The 23,383-nt window shown below is 42.7% G+C and overlaps 2 protein-coding genes across 12 annotated transcripts in view; one reads left to right on the top strand and one right to left on the bottom strand.

Moving 5' to 3' along the window:
• The first annotated feature begins 60 nt into the window (after positions 1–60).
• FKBP9 (FKBP prolyl isomerase 9) lies at positions 61–21,311 on the top strand. 3 transcript variants are annotated; one of them, XM_084857906.1, is made up of 10 exons: positions 61–382; positions 4,297–4,442; positions 6,748–6,937; positions 7,408–7,553; positions 8,663–8,852; positions 10,247–10,392; positions 12,165–12,351; positions 12,633–12,778; positions 15,478–15,641; positions 19,852–21,311. In XM_084857906.1, exons 1-10 carry the CDS (start codon positions 129–131, stop codon positions 19,882–19,884), a joined length of 1,602 nt encoding a protein of 533 aa, XP_084714032.1. In that variant the 5' UTR covers positions 61–128; the 3' UTR covers positions 19,885–21,311. The 3 variants fall into 3 exon arrangements, with proteins under 3 accessions (XP_084714032.1, XP_084714031.1, XP_084714033.1); XM_084857905.1 differs by lacking the exon at positions 19,852–21,311 and adding an exon at positions 16,565–16,945; XM_084857907.1 differs by lacking the exon at positions 19,852–21,311 and adding an exon at positions 16,565–16,945 and having other exon boundaries at positions 182–523.
• Positions 18,180–23,383, bottom strand: part of NT5C3A (5'-nucleotidase, cytosolic IIIA) — a 37,007-nt gene continuing 31,803 nt past the window's right edge. For 8 of the 9 annotated variants that reach the window (XM_084857915.1, XM_084857916.1, XM_084857917.1 and 5 more), the window contains one exon: positions 18,184–21,726. In XM_084857915.1, coding sequence (XP_084714041.1) covers positions 21,625–21,726 — 102 coding nt within the window. In that variant the 3' untranslated portion in view covers positions 18,184–21,624. Of the gene's footprint in view, positions 21,727–23,383 lie in introns of all 9 variants that reach the window. The other variant, XM_084857913.1, reaches the window with a different exon arrangement.

The raw sequence follows: 23,383 nt of genomic DNA, 5'->3' as shown, positions 1-23,383 counted from the left end.
GGCGGGCTGGGACTTCGCTGCCCGCGCCCCCTCCCGTCCCCTCTCCACGTTTGCAGCTTTGGGAAGCCGGGAGTTCGGCGGAAGAGCCGCGAGCTCTCTCCTCCCCGCGCTCGCCCCTCGCTGTGGAAATGCCAGGAATGCCGCCCGGCCGGAGGAGGCACCGCTGCCGCTGCTGCTCGCCGCTGCTGCTCGCCTTACTGGTGAGCTGCGTGGCGTGCCAGGCTCCGCCGGTGCCGGCCGGGGAGACCCCCTGGGACGGCCAGGACGTGCTCGTCGAGCGCAGCTACGTTCCCGAGCAGTGCCCGCGCACCGTCCGCTCCGGCGACTTCGTGCGCTACCATTACCACGGCACCTTCCCCGACGGCACCAAGTTCGACTCCAGGTAGCTTCCCCACCTCGACCCGCGCGGTGGGCGAATGAGAGAAGGCCGGGGGGACCGCGAGCGAGACGAGCGCTGCAGCGCAAAGCTGGCCGTGCTTACTCGGGAGTAAGCCCCGCTGGAGTCAGCGGGGCTCGCGTCCAGGTCGGTGCCCGGAGGCTTGTAGCTTTAGGGCCGTAGCTTCGTGGCCGAGCGCGTGCTTTGTATGCAGAAGGTGCCCGGCGTGCATCTCCTCGGCTAGCAGGGTTGGGGAAAAGCCCCCGGCAAGCTCCTGAGACATCGGAGAGCCATTTCCCGTCAGAGCACGCAATACCCTGTGCTGCACGGACGGCAACTGAGGCAGCTGCAGCTGTGCATACTATTGGCAGCTGTGGGAGAATTCCAGGGAACAGCCCTTTGGGGCAATGCCTGCCTACCTGCATCTCAAAATTCAGGAGAGACGCATATAGGCTTTTCCGCCGACCTAGAAAGCCCCGCCCTAGGCAGGGGGGCTGCTTCCAGCGTTACCTTTTGGATAAAGGTGCGCACCCTTGTGCCTGCAGATGTAATACTGGGGGGATACTGCATCCCTTTCCCAGAGTGGCAGGCACTTTGGGGTGTGTGTCCACTTGATACGATAAAGGTACTTTGCCCCACCTTCCCTTCTGTATTTGTGTATGAGTGAATGCATATATCTGGAATGAACATAATTTTGAACGCCCTCCATTCCATTGTGTTGCCTCTGTATACCAGTTGCTGGAGAACATGAGCGGGAGGATGCTGCTGCATGCGCATCCACCTTGTGGGTATCCCACGGGCAGTTGGTTGGTCACTGTGTGAACAGGATGCTGGACTAGGTGGACCCTTGGTCTGATCTAGCACAGCTCTTCTTCTGTTCGTATGGGCCTTGAAGTAAGACAGATTTAATTATAACTTGGATGCACTATATGTGCTACTCTTATCATAATCTTAGGATTTTCCTTAAAGAAATTTCCCCATATGCTTTTGCTCAGGGGTGGGGAACCTCAGGCCCGTGGGGCAAAGTTGGCCCTCTTGTGGCCCTAATCTGCCCCTCTGGGGTTCCCCAGATTCCTGTACCCCCTTTCTGCAGACCATAATGATTTGGTGGTTTCCTGGCTTTTGCGCAGTTTTTTTCAGTTATATAAAAATACACTAGTAACACTTATTGCTAAGAGATCTATCAGATCAATTTTGTTCATTTTTTTTTTTAAACTGAAGCTTGAGCAGTGTAGATGTGCAGAAAATTTTGAAAGTTTGCAAAAGTACAAAGCTTGAGCTTTAATAGCAAAACAATATGTTTATTTGCTCCACACCAAACAACACCTGATTTGGCATTATGTGTTTTTGATCTCAGTTACCTGCATCCTTCCACTTTCCTTTGTTTTGCTTCTGTTTGGGTTTGATTTCACTCATTTTGCTTCACGGGCAGGCTTCACAGGGCACCGCTAGGCCTTGGGGTGGTTGCTAGGGGCAACAGCTATGCTCTCTCTCTCTCCCCCCCCCCCGGATTGTATTGTTTTGAATAGGATGGATCGGAGAGTGAGGAGGGAGTGGCTGCTGCTGCTGCTTGTCCCGTGATATGCCGCATGTAGCTGGGGTTTGTGTATTTGTGTGTGTGGGGGGGGGTAGTGGGCAGGGCGCAAGACTGGCACCATATTAGATGGCTCTGGCAGGTGAGAGAAAGGCTGCAGTTTTTCTTCGCCCCTCCCCCTGGTCTCACCTTTTTTTTTCAGGCCAAGGTAGGGGTGGGACTTCTTGGGTGGGGGCTTGGAACATCGCTTTTTCCTGCAACAGAGGAGGGGTGGGTGTGTCTGTGCTTTCATGCAATGCGAGGGGGTTCTTATTGGAATGAGGGAGGCTAGTGTGGGTGAATGGGAGGGAAGTGGGTTGGAAGACACCATTTGCTGTGGGGGGGAAGGCTTGCTTTAATGTAGTGGGAAGAAGTCATATTATTGGGTGCTCATTGAAGGGACGCTGTTGCGGGACATAATTGGAAAGTTGAGAGAGGAAGAAGGAGGGAAAGAGGGAAATGCCCTCTGAAAGTTGTTCCAGTCGCAAGGAAAACACCCAAACATATTGGATGAATCCAATCATTCTCAGACTACTAGCGACTATAGTGACACGGGCTTTACACTACTTCTAAAACGTTGAAATGCCTCTTAGTTACTGGCAGTAAAACCTCTAAGTGAAAATATGTTTTCCATCTACTGGAAAAGCATCCTTTGAGAGCTTGTCCAAAAGTAAATTCAGCCTTTGGGCTGAAGGAGCTTCCACATCCCTGCTTCAGGCCTTTGTTGTAAGAAAGTTACTCTTGATCATTATAGTTGTTCTTTTTTGCATCTTTCCCAGCCTTTTAGAGATGGGGCAGCTAGAACTGTGCCCAGTATTCCAGTTGGAGCTAGGCTAGCTTTGGTGGCCTTTAAAAAAAAGCATTAAGCTGGTGGGTTCTCAAACATTTATGTATTTTTGGTCCCACCTTTCCACTAAAATTAGTGCTCAAGGTGGCAGTAAAGTACAAATGAAATAAGTTACAATTAAAACATTAAAACTCATCAAATAAAAACATCTCAATAAATATACATCAAATAAAAACATCTCAATAAAAAGGGAAAAAATGGTACCCACCAGATTAAAACCTACTTCACCAGCACATCAGATGGCAAAAGTCTGTCTGAATAAAACTATATTTGAAATTTTTTTTTCACTAACCACTCAAAAACTGCTAAGTGGTCTTGGTGAATCGCTTACAGTGCAATCCTACACACCAGGCATGGGGAACCTCCATCTCAGGGGCCAACCGCAGCCCACGCGTGTTTCCTATCTGGCCCACCAGGCTTATTTTACAGTCTCCACCCCTTTCACCTGCTCCAGCACCAAGAGAGAGGGGAAAGGGCATATCTTTGATCTGCAGCACATCAGAAATAAGTTGTTTCCCTAGCCATAATGCTGAGAGTGGAGAAAAGGCTTATCTTTCATCTTCTGCAGATCAGACATAAGCCCTTTCCCCTGCTCAGTGCTGAGAAAGGGAGCCCCTCTCGGCGCTGGGCAGAGAAAATGCCCCTCGGCTGATATACATGGGTCAGTTGAGGAGTTGGGGCTGGGAAGGATGTCTGTGCATGTGAAAGTGTGTGTGTGTGTGGGGGGGGGGTGTTTGCAAGCAGTGATTCCATCCACATTGGGCAGTGGCCTTGTCCACTGCTGGCATGCGGCCCCAAACATCCCAGCCCAGGGCCAATTTGGTGCTTGGGCTGAAAGAGCACCGTCTCCTGCTAAACATAGTTGCTTGTAAGTAAACCCCCTTGAATTCAGTGGGGCTTACTTCTAAGTAGACATGCATATGATTGCACTGTTAATAAGCTTTTTTTTTTGTACAGATCACAGCATGTAACTCATTAATAATCACCGTCATGACTTTCTAAAGAGATGGTTATGCCTTTTTTTGTGAGCAAAGGTCTGTGAAGTCAGGTGTAATGTTTCTTAGCTTTAGCCTCAGGTGAGTTTCAGAATTCATCCTGTATTTGGACTTGAGGGCCCTGAGAAGTGCTGGTAAATTTTTAGGGGTAAATTAGTTGAATGCACCAGTACCATTTTATGAAAGTCATGGGCCTTTTTAGTAATCCAGCCATGGTTAAAATGTTCTCAATTGTTAAAAAAACTACAGGGCCAAGTACAGACATTCTTGACTATTCTGCAGCCTTTCTGCAGACCACCTGAATGGAACTCGTGGACCACCAGAGATCCATGGACCACAGTTTGAGAACCTCTGGGTTAGACAAATTTATGGTCTGTCAACAATATTAGCCGTGATAGTGGCTGGGGAAGGGGTAATGGTTTTGAGCTGCCAATGAAATATGTGCAAACAAGTTTTAAATGAATTACAAATGAATATGTAAGTAACATATTTTATCTCTTTCCAGCTATGACAGGGGCTCCACATTCAATGTATTTGTGGGTAAAAGCCAGCTTATTGCTGGAATGGACAAAGCTCTGCTTGGCATGTGCGTGAATGAGAGGCGATTTGTAAAAATTCCTCCCCATCTTGGCTATGGGAGTGAAGGAGTTTGTAAGTATCGTGTATACAAATGATGCCTAGAAATAATAAACCAAGGCAAGCTGTTGAAAATGAGAGTTACAAAAGAAAGGTTGCAAAAAGTTAATAAAACCTGTGATCTGTGGATTTATTGCTGCCAAACTAGTTGTATTCATGTGGCACATCTGTGCAGCTGAATGTGTAGTGGGATCAGGCCAGCGGGTCCTGCCCTCAAGCTCCACGCGTTTCTTACGAGTCCCAATCTTTTGAGGAACACATAGAAATCAGAAATAGGGCTAGTGGTCACAGTACTGCTCCCTTCCAGTCCATGTGTTTAGATCCACAGGTATATCATATTAATAGAATTAAAGAGTTCTGATTAATACAGGGGTAGAATGACTTACTGGATATGTTTTTAGTCTAGGAGGTATGTAACTTGCCATTGTTCAAGCTTCCTCCTTCCCCCAGATCTTTGGTAGGTCTCTGTGAAAATCTTGAGGATTTCTGTTTTCATTTAAGAAGAAGTACACTCCTAGTGATGATCGTTGCAGAGAACACATGATGACAATATGTCCAGTGTGTTCCTCCGTACAGATCAAGTTTCTATCTTTTCACCTACAAAAGTGGGTTCCAACCAATATTAGTACAATGTGGTTCTTCAACAGTGATGACCTGGGATAGTGCCAGAGTGAAAAGCTAAATCAAGCTTTCCCTAGTTGTTTCTCAAATGTCTTCATAGCTAAGGCAACTTTTTTCTGAATTAAAATTGGAGGCACATGTCATTCTTACAGCCCCAAAGGTTTGCTTTTAGAGCAGGGATGAGCAACTTGTCCTGATGGGAGTTTTGGCCTAAAACAAGTAATGGGCTATTTGAGGGTTGTTTAGTCCGCAAACAACCCCTGCTGCCTGGGTTCGCATGACACGGCAAGCTGGGTGCCATGAAAAAATGTCTGCGGGCATCCAGCACAACCCCTGCAGGTAAATTAACCCACAGTGGGCTGTCCTGTCTTGCGAACCAGGTCATTTTGTATTGGCCTTCTGCTATTGAATGTCCACTTGAGTTTGTCCTCTTGCTCCCCCTTTTGGTCTATTCTCCTGTTACTAATTAAACATAGGAATGCTCTGCATCTGCAGTATTCCCATCTATCTCATCTGCCATTTCTGGGTATACATCAGGAAATGAACAGCATTTGGCCTCTTACTATTGTACCTGTATTGTGTGGGAGATCTAAATTGCCTGCCCTGAGAATAGTCCCACATCTTTCACATATAATTTATCTGCAGAAGCTACGGGAAGTCACAGAGATAATTTGAAATGAAAGGTTGAATTTCCCTTGAGAGTTCTGTGTTGGAGAGAATACCTATATGGCTGAATCTTTCTTTCTGCCTGTCTTTCTTCATCTGATGCTTACATTAATGTAACATTGCCCTTTGTAATTTTGTGTTTTATTTTATTAATAGTGGGTGCTGTGATTTTAGTTGTGGTTGGTTGTAAGTATCCTTGAGAGTAGGATGAGGCAGGATATAAATATCTAAGGGAGCAATCCTATGGCCTCTAGTTAGTGGCTAGATGGCCATAGGATATCTGGTTTTCCAGGAAATGACCTCGGAGCCTGCACTCCGAGGTCGGTTCCTGGAGAACTGACCTTCCCCCACTTCCGCGCTGACTTACAAGCAGCGTGGAACAGCCCTGTGCTCCATGCTTGCAAGAGGAGCGCGGAATGGCCAAAATGGGGCATTCCGGGGGGCGTTCTGGGGTGGGGAGGGTGGAAATGCTGGTACGACACATCCTAGGTGTCGTCCGGCAGCCTCCTCCCCTGCTCTGCCTTCCCGCGGCTAGACAGCCGCAATTGGCTGTCTAGCTGCAATTGCAGGGCAGAAGAAGCACAGCGGGGATGATCCCCTCCATGCTTCTCCTGCCCTGCATTGGATAGGCGGTTGACTCCAAGTTTGGAGGCAGCCACATATCTGCATAGGATTGCGTCCTAAAATGCATAAATACTGTAAGAGTTCTTTTGTCCCCTAATGTATATAATTAAATCTTTCAAAAGTTAAGGCTGCAATCTTATGCTGTCTTACTTGGGAGTAAGCTACAGTAAACTAAATGGGGCTTACTTCTAAGAAGACACAGGTAGGATTTCATTGTGAGTAATTGCAAGTATTTCTGTAGCATTTTCAGAGATCTGGAGGAGCTGTGAGGAGGGGTGGGTGGGGAAGTCTGCTTCTGCCAGCTCAGTTGTACACACCTAAACTCTGGACCAGCCCAGTGTGATTTTTATACCAAGTACTTAGTTAAGAAATTGAATCATTTCCTTTTTAATATATTTTGCTTCTACAGCTGGTGTAATTCCTGCAGATTCAGTACTTCATTTTGATGTGCTTTTGGTTGATCTTTGGAATTCTGAAGACCAAGTTCAAATTCATACTTATCACAAGCCAGAAAATTGTACAAGGACAATTCAGGTGTCTGACTTTGTAAGATACCATTACAATGGGACATTTCTAGATGGAACACTGTTTGACTCAAGGTAAAGTAAAATAGTGTTTTCTTAATGTTTTTTAGGGTGCATTTGCATCATTTGGGGGGCATTTACAGAGTTTAAATAAACCCGTGAATAAAGATATTTTGTTGACAGGGCTAGGAATGATCTAGTCCTTGGCCTGCCACCTTGGAGAGCCACTTCCTGTCAAAATAGATAATACTGGGCTAAATGGACCAATGGCTGGACATAGTATAAGGCGATTTCCTATGTTTATCTAAAGCAACAAGAGCAATATGGATAGAATGTGTCTATTTAAAACTGAAAGTGTAATTGCCTTATTGTACCTAATTTTAGGTATTTATAGCTTACTATATATGTAACATTGTTTATAACAAATACCATCAGTATCTGTGTACATTGCTTCATCTCTTCACATCTTCCCATTTTTCGTCTAGTTCCCAGTGCTAAAATGAAGATGTTGACTATAAATAACTTGTATTTATTTATATTTTCAGTCATAATAGGATGCGAACATATGACACCTATGTAGGAATTGGCTGGCTAATCCCTGGTATGGACAAAGGTCTCCTTGGAATGTGTGTAGGAGAAAAGCGCATAATCACAGTGCCGCCTTTCCTGGCATATGGAGAAGATGGAGATGGTAAATATCAGCTTTGTTTATCTCCAGAGTCAATATATTACAAAGGCATCCTCAAATCCTAAATCAACAGAAGACATTTCTACAGAATATAAATTCATAACATTTTTTGTAGGAAACAGTTTATCAATCAATAAACACAACATTTGATTGGCTATTGAACTTTAGCTTTTTTTAATTCCAGTTACAGATGAAGAAAGTTTTACTTACAATTTTCTTTTAATTTTTTTCCTAGCTAGATAACTGGCAGAATAACAAGCCTGCTGTTAACAAAAGAAAATTATTTTAAAATTTCTTACACTTTTTCCTGCAAGACCCCACTGATTATAAGAATTGGGGCAAGAAGTACTCTGGACTGGAACCATGCTTGCACATTGTTATTGAATGTGTGAATAGTCCCATTTTTTCCTGGTAAAAGGTATTTTCTGCTGTTTCATGATATGTCATGATATCATAGGGATATAATAATGGCCAATATTATAACCAAATTGCAGAGATTGCTGTTCGAATCCAGAAATATATTTATATTCTTGAGGAATAATCACATGTGATTTAAACTACAGAGGGAATAACTCCCCCTCTGAGCCCTCCCTAAATGGTGCGCCTGTTTGATTTGACCCTATGTGGCCTTTCTAGTATTTCTTACCTGGATAATTGGATTCTGTGGTGGGAATATTCATGGATTCAGCATACTGGCCCATGCTGTATTGGGATCTTGAAACATCTAATTTGAAGGATAAACGTTTTTGATATTCTAAGAAGACCATATGCAATGACACTAACAGAGAAACTCCATGGCTGCAGTCCTTTGCATATTTCCCTGGAATGAACTTCATTGAACGCAGTGAGACTTCTGAGGTGGACATACCTAGGACTGGGCTGTAAGCATAATAAAAAACCTGTAGGATGATGGGGAGTAGTATATCTTGTTCTAATTGATAACACATAGATGCTTTAGAATTGGTAGGGAAAAATAATCAAAATTATATGTTAGCATGGAATTGATGTGGGCTTGATGTGGTATGTATGTGTAGGGTTGGCTTGAGTTTTTCCGAATCTTTACATTTTTCCAAATCTCTGACTTAATTGCCCGCTGTCTGCATTCCTTACAGGTAAAGAAATTCCTGGTCAGGCTTCTCTTGTCTTTGATGTGGCTCTCCTAGATCTCCACAACCCCAAAGACAGCATCACTGTAGAAAAGCAGTATGTGCCGGAATCCTGTGAGCGTAGAAGCCAAGTTGGGGACTTCCTCAGATATCACTATAATGGTACACTTCTGGATGGCACATTGTTTGATTCCAGGTACCCAGATTACTACAGACACAGTTCATTGTTCCTGTTCTTGCATGTGTCCTTAGTAGTCCTTAGCCACTAAGGTCAGCAGTCTTGAAAGGTCTTCTAAGAGGCTGGGTATAAATGTCTTCAATAATAAGTAAATACTGAGAAAGAGTATGTAGACAGGGTATACATAAATAAATAAGGGAGTAATCTTATGTCCTCTAGACACCGTCTTGGGGCCATAGGTTTTTTTTTTATTCCCGGGCTCTGACCTCAGAGGCTAGAAACTTCGCTCCCTGTCCCCTCATTGCTAGCGCAGTTCGTTCCTGTCTCTGCACTTGGAAACAGGGCATGGAAATGGGGAAAAGGGGGCGGGGAGGGGAAGAGACTGCAGAAGCTGCTTTACACAGCTTCCTGTGCACTGTGTGGCCTCCCCCACTCCTGACCCGAAGTTCCCCGGCTAGACAGGCGAAATTGGCTGGATAGTCAAAAATGCAGGGTGACCAGAGCACAGAGGTGAGGACTGTCTCTGTCCTCCAGCCATCCTGCGTTGGATAGTTGTCGGACTCCGAGTTCAGAGGCTGATGACTATCTCCATAGGATTGTGCCCTAAGATGCCTTTTAATTACATGGTTGAAGCAACAGTGCCTTATCTTCAGGTACAGATAAATATGAAGGATCATGCCTAGCCATTAAAGTGGCATGAACCCATTAAAATGCCATGCTTGTAATTTCCTGCATATGATGCAAGTAAGGGAACACACAGTTGGAATTTTGCCAGCTTCTAATTTTGTTGGTCAAACCAAAGGATTTGAAATATATAGGAGCAGACAACATCTGGGAATTCCTAGCTGTTGCTCATGATACCTTTTGGTTGACAGACCCTGTTGGTATGCAAATAATGTAGATGGGAGTGAATGTGAATATTGCACATTATGAAGCAGTTTGAGGTGCATTTAAGCCTACTGAAATCACACATGCTTAAATCCATTCTCACTGTGATGTATTGTAGTCACAGCCAGCATTCACTGATGTGTTTGTTGCTGGTTTTATTGGATCACCACTTTTACTGTCAGAAGTTTCATTATATTGGGGGTGAACAACTTCTGTCCCTCCTGATGTTTTGGCCTACAGCTGCCATTGGCTGTGCTGGCTAGAGCTGAAGGGAGTTGTAGGCCAAAATATCTGGAGGGCCACAGGCTGCTCATCCCTGCATTATATCAATAATCCTTTTCCAAGTTATTGAGAGGGGAGTGAGGGAGGATGACCATGTAGCCTAAACTGTTGTTAAAAATAAGACACAATAAATTGTATGCGGAGTGTACCTATAGCAGTTCTGTGTTTGCTGTGGTACTAAGTAATCTATACATGTGTTCTTATTGGTAGTGGTCTCAATAAAGCAAAGTCTTTTTCTGTAGTTATTCACGGAACCGGACATATGATACTTACATTGGGAAAGGTTATGTAATTGCTGGGATGGATGAAGGCTTGCTTGGTGTATGCACTGGAGAGAAGAGGAGAATAACCGTCCCACCTCACCTTGGGTATGGAGAAGAGGGGAGAGGTGAGTACAGGTTTTAATTCAGCACGTTCTTTCTTAAGGAGCAGTATTCTGCAGTTCAGTCATTCTTCTGCTTCATGTAGTATATGATATGTGTGTGTGTGAGATGCTTCCAGACAGAAGTTTTTAATTTTCAGGCGTGCTGCAGTCATGCAATATCATATGATTGTGCTCAATTATACAATGTATTAGTGCAGCTGGAGGCAACCCAGAATTCCACAACCCGTGGGTTTAATAAACCATGGGTTAGTGTCATGTGTGAACCAGGTCAGTGAAGAGCATAATTAAGGCCAGGATACTGCAAAGTTTTGTCAGCTAGCCAGGTTTTTTGCTCTTAGGTTTTGCAGACACTTACTTCCACTTTCCAAATGGTGGAGGGATATAATAAAAAAGTAGTAGTGACTGTTCTACATAATCCAACATTCCTTTTTCAAAATGTTGTGGCTACAAGGGAAACATATCACAATACTAGCCAGTCGCAATTATGGTTATTTGCCTTTGCAGTGATTGGAGAAAAATCTCTTTGGCTGCAGTCGTAGTGGGGCATCCCAGGGGCCATATGATAGATTGGATCTCCATGTTCTGGGGGTGGAAAGAGAAGTCTGCCCTCAAAGGGGGAGATCCAACCTCAAATCCACCCAGCTCCTGTGGAAACTCCTGCTGTCCTTACTTCTCCAGTGTTGGGAGCTCTGACATCAGGACAGATTTTTAAAAGGGGCAGATTGGAGCCATGTCTCCAAGGATCCAAAGCCTTCCTGGTCTCTGGCCCTGCCCCCAACATGAGGGAAAACTTTTCCTTGGTTTGCAATGGAAAGGAAGTAGGTCAAGCCCTCCTGCCCCCACCCCCCTCCTGGGAACCGGAAGGGAGATTGCCACTTCTCCCTCACTTCTGACCTGCTAGGAAGAGCCCAGCAGGGCTTTGGATATGCTGAAGGCTTTGACAGCAAAGCACTTCCACACTTCAAGCCAAATTGCCTGGTAAACTATTCTGATGCTGAGGGATTAGAGAGAACCCAAGTTTGGCCCCAGTTAAAAAAGAAAAAAGAAAGGTATGACGTATACCAGATATCTGTTTCAAACAGCTTTGACTAAATGGGAGAAACGCGGTACAGGGAAGATGCTGAGATCATACTGATCCCTCAGTGGAAAGAAGCAAACTGGTGGTTGAAGGTATTGGCATGTAAAAATGGCTTCAGTTGTTACAAGGAAGTGTCTAAAGAGAATGCATGTGTGAGCCTTTTCTTGGACTTTGTGATAATGGCAGAACTGGTGACTTGTGCAGTGTAATCCAGACTTTAAACTGAAAGTGCAAAAAGAGCCCAAAGTTATCTTGAGTGTTTTTGTTATTTAAAATGCTCGGATCACACATTATGCATTGAACATTCTGTAAAACCTGAAAGCTGTAATAGCTTTTAACTGTAAGTTAGCTCAATAAAAGATACAATTTCACCCAGTTAAATGTTTCTGGTTCTGTTTAATTATTTTTCATTGGTGCACTTATGCTCTCAAAGGCAAGGCTGGTAATGTAGTGACAATTATCTCATGTCCCCAAACCTCTTAAAGTATATAGGATTTGTGTTAATGAAAAAATATAAAATGTCTCAAATCTCAAACGCCCTTTCCACACAATTCATTATGAACTTTGGAGCTCCTCTTGAGCAAGTCTTATTTATTTGCATAGTACACATTTTCAGTAGATTGAGTATGTTGTTTACAGGGTGTCTAATCAGTAAGAGAAGAATGGATGGCTTCGTTTCATATGATTATTATTACAGGAAAGATTCCAGGATCTGCTGTGTTGGTCTTTGACATTCATGTGATGGACTTCCACAACCCTTCAGATTCTGTCGCTATTACCACCCATTACAAACCTAGCAACTGCTCAGTACTGAGCAAGAAAGGTGATTATTTGAAGTATCACTACAATGCCTCACTCCTGGATGGAACTTTGTTAGACTCAACGTAAGTATATCATTTGGCATTGTATAAATACAGGAGCATGCAACTGGGGAAAATATTTTAGACATGTAGGTCAAATCTACATTTGGGAAGGGATGCCCTCCAGATGTTTTGCACAACAGTTCCCATCAGCCTTGCCTATCATGGCCAGTGGTCAGGGATTATGGGAGTTGGAGCTGAAAAATGGAAGAGAGGGAAGTGAAATGCCATAAAGTCAGAGGAAGTGACATTCTCATGCTACAATTAGCATATGCTAGTCCGTGAATCACTATTTTCTTTTGCAGGTTTAGTCTTGGGAAAACCTATAATATAGTTCTAGGTTCTGGACAAGTTGTATTGGGAATGGATATGGGTCTCAGAGATATGTGTGTTGGAGAGAAAAGAACAGTTATTATTCCACCCCACCTTGGTTATGGAGAGGCTGGAGTTGGTAAGTATGTAACATTCCACACACCCTCAGGTGTTTAGTGCACTATAGCCAAGAAATTTATACTGATTGACACATGAATTTCTCATGTTCCTGTGCTGTAGGTGCCACAGTTTACTTCTGGGAGGGAGCAATCCTATGGCCACTAGTCCAAGGATATCTTGTTTTCCGGGAACCGACCTCAGAGCCCGTGCTACAAGGTCAGTTCCCGGAGAACTGACCTTCCTCCCCTTCCGCGTTGCCTGCGAGGCAGCGCAGAGAAGCCTCATGCTCTGTGCTCGCAAGAGGAGCGCAAAGCAGCTGAAACGGGGCGTTCCGGGCGGAAATGCCTATACGATACATCCTATGTGTCATATGGCAGCTTCCTCCCCCGTTCTGCCCTCCTGCGGAAGGCACTTTTGGCTGTCTAGCTGAAAATGCAGGGCAGGATGAGCACGGAGGGGACGATCCCCTCCACGTTTCTCCTGTCCTGCATTGGATAGATGGTTGCTTCCAAGTTCGGAGGCGGCCACCTATCTGCATGGGATTGTACCCTAAGTCATCTTATTTGATTTAAACATACTCATTGTTCTTTGGCATCTCCATGGTATATCCTCCTTGTTCCTTTCTTCTGCTCATAGCACAGAATCTGAATGATGTGATATAATGTAGGATTATTTAGAGCAGTGGTCTCCAAAGTCGGGTACACACACCCCAGGGGGTGCGCAAGACGATCCATTGGGGTGCACAAGCCACCTGATAATAGAGCAGCCTCCTGCTGGCCTGATGAGCTGCCATTGTGTGCAATGATGGTGGCGGCAGAGGCAGCAGGCTGGGACGGGAGCCGAGAGGGAAACTCCCTGGCATTTCTCTCTCAGCTCCAGTCCTATCCTGCCTCTGTCATGGCCACCGAGAGCAACTGTGCCAGTTTATGCCAGGCACAGCAGCTGCCATCCTGCCAAAGGAGAGCAAATTTGGAACTGACCTTTTCTGTGATGACAAGTGGCTGTCATTAGTATGCTACCTAGCAGATATTTCTGAAAAAATAAACACACTAAGGGAGCAATCCTATGGCTGCTAGACAGTGGCTAGATGGCCATAGGATATGCTGTTATCTGGGAATCGACCTCCCCCCATTTCCGCGCTGCCTCGCAGGCAGTGCGGAGAAGCCCCATCCGCGCTTGCAAGAGGAGTGTGGAGCAGCCGGAAAGTGGCGTAGCTGGGGCATTCCGGGGCGGGGAGGGCGTAGCTGCGTGTACGACACATCCAGTGTGTCGTACAGCAGCCTCCTTCCCTGCTCCGTGTTCCCGCGGCTAGATAGCTGCAGTTGGCTGTCTAGCAGAAAAAGCAGGGCAGGAGAAGCGCAGAGGGAATGATCCCCTCTGTGCTTCACCTGCCCTGCTTTGGATAGGTGGTTGCCTCCGAGTTTGGAGGTGGCCACCTATCCGCATAGGATTGCTCCCTCCCTCTGTCCCTTCAAGGTAAAGGTGACATTATCACAATGAGCAAGGAAGTAACTGCTTTTCAGAAGAAATTTGTGATATGGAGAGCATTTTGAAAATTAATGTTTGGAAATGTTTCCATCAGAATGTGATTTTGTTGCCGAAACGATTGAAGTGTGTCACCTATAAAAACTCTCATATCTGCAGACTTAAACTTGGAAAAGGAATTTTCTAACCTGTTTAAAAATCTTCGAAACAAAGCGTTTCAGTGGGTTTTGAACCCATTTGTTAGAAATATTTATAAAAATCCAACACCTGATTTGTTTGCAAGAACAACTTGCAAACACCAGGGAAGGTGGAAGTTTACTAGCTGAATATCAACAAAAACCTTTGCATAAGTGGTGCATAGGATTGAAAAATGAGTATCATGATTTAATAAGCACAGCCACCGATGCACTTCTTCCATTTGGATAGATGTATCTTTGTGGGGTGTCTTTCTCAGCTATGACAGCTGTTAAAACCAAGTATTGAAATAAACTGAACTTAGAACCAGACATCGCTGTATTACAGTGTTAAACCAAGATTTTAAAAAATAATGAAGCATATTCAATCACATTGCTCTCACTAAAAAATCTTTTTTAAATAGATAATAAAAATATTTCATGTATTTTTATAATGTACATAATATATTAGTACAGTTGTACATGATTATCATTTATAAATAAATATACATATATTGGGGGTGTGTGCTTAATTTTTTTTTTTTTACTGATAAAGGGTGCATGATCAAAAAAGTTTGGAGACTACCGATTTAGAGCTGTGATAATACTCCACTGGGTAAAAGTGGTTTATTGCAGTAGTGTGTAATTGCAATTTAACTTTAAAAGTGAGCCTAAAAGTTCTGTCATCAACATGAGACGTTGCCATATATGTGTGTAATGAAACCAGTTTCTCTCTCAGAATGTTGAGTATAACTTCAAATAATAAAGAAATGTGGTATGTATTGCATGTGAATTAGCAAATGTTTCTATATTAAGTCTTAAGCATGCAGATAATCACAAAACTTTAGTATGTTGGCTAGGGAAAACCCTCTCAAATTTCTTTTGGACCCAGGTGGTCTTACTTTTGCATTTATTTCAGTGGTTGAAATGTTACACTTGATATCTGCGACTTGCGTATGCTGGTGGTGGATGGGTGAGATTTTGTCCTCCTCCCAAATACTTGCTAAAATGTTCCCACGTAGCAGAGGTTAACATTCATTTCTGTCATTTACTGTGACAGAAGGAGAAGTGCCTGGAAGTGCTGTGTTAGTTTTCAGCATTGAACTGCTTGACTTGGTATCTGGCTTACCAGAAGGCTATATGTTTGTATGGCATGATGAAGTCTCTCCTAACCTTTTTGAAGAAATTGACAAGGATAACAATGGAGAGGTTCTTCTGGAAGAGGTAAGGTTTTGGCTAGTAACAATTCTTTGATACGTCCCGGTGAATTCATAGTACAACACATTAAGGATTGGAGGCCTACTCTCTTGCTATAAGACAGCCTTCCCCAACATGGTGCCCTCCAGACGTTTTGTACTACATTTCCCATCAGCCTCAGCTAGCAGGGCCAATTGCCATAGATGACAGGAGTTGTAGTTCAACAATATCTGGGGGGCACCACATTGGGAATGGCTGCTTTTAAGTAATATATTTACACTTATGGTGACATCATAACAGGAGAACCATTTCTGAGAAATGAAGCAAATACTCCTAGCCAAAGAGATGCTCTAATTTTGCAGTTGTGCAGGGGCTGATTTGAACATTCTACAAAAGCATAGAGCAACTCCTGCTTCCAGGGCCTGTACAAAAGAAAGAGATGCTGCATAATCCATATAGTAGCTACTCCAGTGAGGCTCAATTCAAATAGTTATATTTGGGGTATAGGGCTACCAAAAGGTCAAGACCGCTGTCGCTGTAGCAGATAAAGCAAATGCTGCTTGTGCTGGTGGTGTTCCATTCCTTTTGGTTACTCCTTGCTCCAACATCGCTGGCAGTACTTGCACCCATTCTACAGCTGGAGTCCCGATTAGATGGTTGGGCCCTTTTGATGGCACGCATGCCCACAAGAAATAATGGGTTGGGTCCAGACTTAATCATGCTTACAGTAGACCCATTGAAATAAATGCAATTTATTTCTGTGCATCTACTCTAAGCATGACTAAGCGTGGATCCAACCCAACGTGTTGTATTGGGCCTTAGCAATGTCAGTGGATGTGGGAATGCACTCAGGTGCTGAGATATCAAATGTGTGCGCTTTTTAAGGGCTAAATGACTTGGTGCCAAAGTTCACTTTACTTCCCTATAATGTTTATTTCTTTTAATCCTAGTTTACTAACTATATCCATGAGCAAGTTAATTCTGGCAAAGGAAAGCTAGCTCCTGGCTTTGATTCTGAAACAATTGTGAAAAATATGTTTGCCAATCAGGACCGAAATGGAGATGGCAAGATTACTGCTGAAGAATTCAAATTGAAAGACCAGGAGCCACAAGGACATGATGAATTGTAGTTTAGTTTGTTTTTTAAATGTATATGAGCTGAACTGCTGTTAAGAGTGTATGCACCATAGAAATGGTTTGAAATGTGTGTGTACACTTAAAGCAAGGACAGTGCAAAAGAATACCCATGTCTCTGTATGTGTGAAGTAGGCTAAGGCAAGGGTATATAATGGAAGATTTTCTCTTATGGCAATTATATTATAAAACGTGAAGTGCCTCATTTGGTTTTAACGACATTTAGAAAGAACACACACCCCACTGTAGCAACACACAACTTTTGTGGCATATTTTTTTTTAAATGGTCTGGAATTTTATCATGGCTTCATGAGACAAATGTACATGTTTCTGCTAAAGAAATGTGTGCATCTTGGCATTGTTCTGTTACTCTCCAACTACATGCTTCTGTATCGCGGCCCATGAGCATAGATGAAGAAAATGAGCTTGTCTACTGCTGTCTGAGATAGTCTCCTACCCTACATTCAGCTAATATACCTGGGCCAAAGCAAGAGGAGGCTACTAGTACCAGACTTACTCCCCCAAATGTTTTGAGAGCCAGTGTCCAACTCGGATGTCCTAGTAACATAATAATCTCCACTGGTACCAGGGATTCAGGCTTCCCTGAAGATTTTAATTATAGCCATGCTTACAAGAAATTACATGAAGTGTGTAGAAAAGGATTATCTTCCTTTTTAGATAACCACAGACTTGTAATTTTTCCTGTTCTTCACCAAAATCTTAGAAAGTTACAGAAAAGTTACAGAAAAAAGTAGAAATTGGAAATGTAGTAGAAAGATGAAGCAATATGCATAATGATACACTATAACTGTATAGGCAACATATGGTTACTGCATCTACTACTTGAGTAGTTAGTGATCCTCAAGTAGATTAAAGAACTGTTCAAAGTGTGCTTCACATTAAATCTCAGGCCACATCTTGGTCTATACCAGGAGTGGGTAACTGCAGGAGAGCTGGGGGCCATTTCCACCCTGTAGGCTGTACCTCTCCCCATGGTGCCAGGGGAAAAAGGCATCCAAAGGCTATGGAACACCAAAGGGGTCAAAAAGGCTTCAGAATGGCCATTTCAGATGCCCTTTTGTTTTGCTGTTTTTTAAAAATTTGTGGGGTGTGAGGAAGCACATGCAGGCTGTGGACCATGTGTTGCCCACCCCTAGTCTATATGATCAGTTCTTCAGATATGGCTAAATCTTTAAAACCAGAGGATAAATTAGGTGAAAAAGTTACTGCCGCAAAGCTTGATGCGAGGAGCATAAAGGCATAGTGGCACTGGAAATGAACTAAGGGTCTTTCTCAGTGCAATGAGACCTCATTTGACTGTGGAATGGTGCTAGTTTTAAACCTGACACACTTTAAAATGTTTTTACAGTAAGTAAAATTCTGTAATTTTTTTACACACTTTGTAATACTAATAATGCCATGAGTATCTGTTGAATGTGATTCATGCTGGTATTTTTATTAAATAAAATATTGACAAATACACTGTGCAAGACCATGTATGTAAGCAGGGACAGGAAAAAGTTTAGTATTTACTTTTGAAATTTTGAGTTTACATTTGTGAACTTATGGCTATTGCTGGAATTGGAGCTGGAACACATAGGATCAGATCACATTCACAGATTCTTTGGGGGAGGGGATAGGAATTTTGAACGAACTAAGTATGTGCTTAGTAGCCCATCTATATGAGACAGTTTGAGGACTGATGAGCTAAGGACTATAAAGTACTTTGCACTCAAATGTGGTATGAATTAATAATGAACATTTAAAAAATTACTGCAGGCTAAACCTGGGTAACTGAAATGAAATGCAGTGATTATGAACAGCATGTGAAATATTCCTGTTCTTTGGTCTCTTTTGGCAGGGTGGGAGTTTTCTTCCCTAGCTACCTGCATTTTAGCACTATAGGTAGAAAACAGTAAGGGAATAGGGACAAAACTCCCTAGGGCTTAACAAAGCTCTCTAGAAAATGAAGATAGGTCCAATTGATACATATAATGAGCTTTATTGGGTGGCACCTAAAACATAAATCAGGATCTGTATGAGAGGTCAGGCTGGCTTTGTTGAAATTATTGTAATCTCATGGGAAACCGCTTCCTATAAATGACTCGGCAAGAACGGCTATGTATTACCTATGGTATCAGAGGCAGTATGCCTCAATACCAGTTGCTGGGGTACATGTTGGGTAGTGGCAGCTGCGTGAGTGTGCCAAGTATGGCTTCCCTGCCCAAGTGAAGATGGTGGCCAGCTTCTGAGGGAGGCAGGAGAGTTTTAGGGCTAGTGGCTACAGCCTAGAAGGTAAGAACCTGGTCAGAGAAGGTGAGCTACATAGTGGGGAAGGAGACTGAATTTCTCAGAACTGTGGGCAAGATCACTTTTGGGAGAAGTGTGTGTGTGTAGTGCGTGGTACAGCCCTTTTGGACAGGCAGCGCAGCACTGCCTCAAATAATTTAAAAAACTAATGCGTAGAGCTATTGGGGAGAACGAAGTGGTAGATTGAGAGGAGGTGCTAATTTTTCTTTTGCTTGGCTTCTAAACTGTGCTTTACATATCTATTCAGAAGCCCCAATGAGTCAGTGGGACCTACTCCCAGGTAAGTGTGTGTAAGATTGCAGTTAAATAACATTGTTTGCTAGCTCCTTTTTTGCAAGATTATAAAAAACTAGATGATGTAATAAGGGGGTTTCATCATACACCTACCTTTGCACATGTTTAGTTAGGCCCCATGTTGACAGAAGTTGAGAAATAGGAATGTTGTCCAGCACTCAAAAGATTTTTTTATTCCACCCTTTGGCATATAAGCTGGTCTATTGCAGAAGAGGTTTTTAATTGGTTGGCTGATCTCATAACTTTTTGTTGCTGTTTTTTAATTGTTTTTAATGTATTTGTTTTTTATGTTCTGTTGTAATTAATATTTTGTTTTTAATCTGTATTTTAGTATCAGCTGTATTGAGTGCCAGTTTTGGGTGGAAGATACATTAAAAAATAATAAACAGTGGGGAGAAAATATCCAGGTGTTTTCCATTTCAGCAATCTGAACAAGTCAATTGAAAGGGGATTTTTCTGTCTGAATGTCTGACCCAGCCTCCCGTCCTTCTATTTAAAGTACAGAAAAAAGGCCAGCTTTCCTGTGGTTTGACTGCAGTGTCTGGTCCCGGAGATATACTGCCTCTGCACATGGAGAGCCAACATCACTATCAAGGCCAATAGCTGCTGATGGAACCACCCTACATGAATAAAAGCTGCCAATGAGAGTGGCCGTCACCACATCTTTGTGTCAGGAAATTCTGTATGTTAATTGTGCATGGTTATTTGTTTTCTTTTGCAAATCACTTGCACTCATTGTATGATAAGACTATGTCATATGGAGGAGAGGGCGAGATTTTGTTTTTCCTGTTAACTATCCTTGGTGCAAGCAGTGTTATTGGAAGGCAGGATAGTACCCTTGATCATCAGAGGCAGGGTACCTTGGATTGACACCAGATCCTGGAGTCCAGCAGGCGGGGATGGCTTTCTCCACCTTGCCCTGTTTGTGAGCTTCCCAGAGGCATGTGGTTGGCACTGCTGGAGACATGGTTCTGCATTATTACTTTATATATACCAGGGGTGAGAAGTAAGGTGAAGACTGCACTCCTACACACACTTATGTGGGAGTAAACCCACTGAATGCAATGGGACTCCTGAATAAACAGGCATAGCACTGATTTGCATTGAGCACTGAAAGAGAAGGTGGTGAAATCACAAGTAATTACACAAACATATTTAGGAGAAATTATGGCTTAGAGATAAAAAGACTGAAAGTTCATTTTTATTGTATAGTTGTACAAGGTTGTATAACCTTAGACGGGGCATGGCTGTGAGCAATGTGGCTGTGACTACTGTGAAGGGACCCTCCACTTCTGAATTTGCCACTGCACTACTGCTTACACTTGTGTCCTGCTTGTGAGCTTCCTGTAGGCACCTGGTTGGCTATTGTGGGAACAGAATGCTGTACTAGATAGGCCTTTGGTCTGATCCAGCATGGCTTTCCTTATGTTCTTAAGAATGAAAGTTCCATGTCAAAGTATTTGCTTTTTCATGAAAACTCATACATGAGACTGACTAAGGCATGAAGAGCACTCTTGCACATAGTCATTTCTAATGCTCACCTTGATAAGGTAACGCTGAAGTAGTATCCTTGAGAGCTAGCTTGAAAGAAGTTACAATACTACTGAAAATAGTGTCTTCCGCTATTGGTATTCCTTAAATTAGAAAAAGGGACTTTAAAAGTATTCAGTGCCAAATTATAGGGCAAAAAGAAGTACTTACTTGTGCAAATACTATTATACAGCACTCTACAACATCTGCTTCAGCATTACCTTGTTATGGCCAACATGATCTTAAGATTGTGTTGTTGTAAAGACCTAAGTGCTCTTTCTAGTACAAAAGAGTGAATAGTGAGCTTACTCTGTTCTGGCACAGAGTATTGTTTTTAGGGATATACACAAATTTGCAATATTGAACCTTTTAAGATTAAAGGTGCAATTTAAATTAATTGTAATAAATTATCTGCACATTTGCTTATTCACCCTGCTTATTTTCTGCAAAAGTATTCCAAAACATCCCTTTATTGTGCATGAAAAACTCCCAAAGGAGCCCTTTTCCAGCGACCCATACAGCCTTTCCATTGGAATAAATAAAGGGTGCAATTAAATGTGAAGGGTGTTTAACCGTAGCAGAGAAGTGACAAGATGATCATGGATCAAGTATATTACTTTCAAAATAATGTGAGAATTTAATGGAAACGGCATCAATATTAATGTTCTAAAATAACACAGGCATGCCAATCTGTCCAACTGCCTCCAGCAGGAGGAAAATGAACAGATTCTGATGATGCACATTACAGAATCTTTTGAAGAATTGAGTTGGCCACATCCAGAGAGTCATCTTTCACCAAAACAATATCATAGGAGTCCATATATTTTTCCAGCAATTCTTCAACCTAGTTTTAGGAATGCAAAGGAAAACCCAATTGTTAGAAAAAGCCAAACACCACTAAAAACAAAAACTTAACTAGACTTGCCAATACCAAAAAGGGTAGCGCAGACTTGTGTTGTTTTTTAACTACAAAGTAATGTAAATGTTTTGTTCAAGTGGTATTCAACCTTAACTGGAACCTATGAGAAGGCCTTTGAATTCCATGTAAGTAATTCAAACCCTTTCCCATAATTCTGAGATGTGGGACTATAATTATTACTAACCTGAACAAAAGTTGTGCAATACATTTACATTAATTTACATACAAAATCCACGTAGCATATTTGAAAGTGAGATTGAAGTGCTACTATACTGTATTGAAAAAACAACAACAGAGCTAACAAATAACTTCAAGACATCAATTTGTAGCTTTGGATTAGGGATGGGGAACTTTGGGCTCTCCAGGACCAATTTCACACACACAACTCCAGGAGGCTGCACCCCCGCTGTTGAATTTTGGTAGCAGCAGCAACAAAACAATTGGTGGTTTGCCATCAAATTGCAGTGGTAAAACAGAATGGTTTTGGCCTAAAAAGGCCAAATGTAGCTTTAAAACAATGCTTTCAAGTGAAATGTGGTCTTAGACCACCATCATGGTTTGTTGCAGAAATTCTGCAGCAAATTGCAGCTACAAATTTTGCAGGGGCATCGGGGGCCGCACTTAAGGCCAGGGAGAGTGCATGTGTGTATTGCCCACTCCTGCTTTAGTTTATAACCATACTATAAACTCCACATCATGTCTAAACTATAGTTTAGCATGACATGAATGCAGAAACTATCTGCAGTGAACCTCAGGCTTGTGTGCTCTCCCCTCTCCTCCCAGATGGCTAAGGAAGAGGAGTTTTGAAACTTTCCATTTTCATTAACTACAGCTTGCTGCGCCATTTTGACTTAGAATGGTAATTTTAATGGTGGTTGGTTTAAACATGCCAGCTTCTGTAACCATGGCTTGAAGTTGTATTGCTTGAAACTAACAGCTGTTCTTATTAACCAAACATGGAAGCAAAAGCTTCCAAACTTCTTCTGGCTATGTGGAAGGAGGGAAGAGGGGAGCGTGTGAGTCTTGCTGCAGTTTGTTCATGTTGTACTAAACTAAAGTTTAGCCATGATGTGCAAACATGTCTAATATGCATGCTTTCTGGGCCTATGCAATTTTCGTATTGGAGGAAGACCATAACTCATTAATCTTTGGAGGCATTTTGCAATAAACATAACGATGTATGAGAATTACAAAATTTTGTACCTCAGAATATCTAGTTTGCAATCAACTTAAGTTCTGATAGTGCCCAGTCTATTTGGGCTGCTCAAGATCAACTTTTTTGGTCTAAGCACTCCTGATGGATGGGGTAATTTTCAAGAAAAGAAATCAGCACCCTGCAAAATAATGGACAGAAGCATTTCATTCAAGGTATTTTCCATCTGCTATACATTTTATCCCTCTGTCAAATTTGATTACTAGGGTAGTCAAAAAGGCTCATGTACTAATGAGAAAATGGCCTAACATTCAGGATAAACTAAAACAAGAAAATCAGTGTGTAGTCGGGACAGGCATCAGAGATGCAGGGGTTTAAGCCTCTGCCCTTGAACGTGTTATGAATAAGAAAAAAAGCTGTGTGTGATCA

The sequence above is a fragment of the Heloderma suspectum genome, chromosome 5 (genome assembly GCF_057233095.1).
Source record: "Heloderma suspectum isolate Gila_16-S chromosome 5, 16-S_ref, whole genome shotgun sequence".
NCBI lineage: Eukaryota > Metazoa > Chordata > Lepidosauria > Squamata > Helodermatidae > Heloderma > Heloderma suspectum.
The sequence above is the reverse complement of the archived record's forward strand: the minus strand, read 5'-3'. Positions and strand labels throughout refer to the sequence as shown.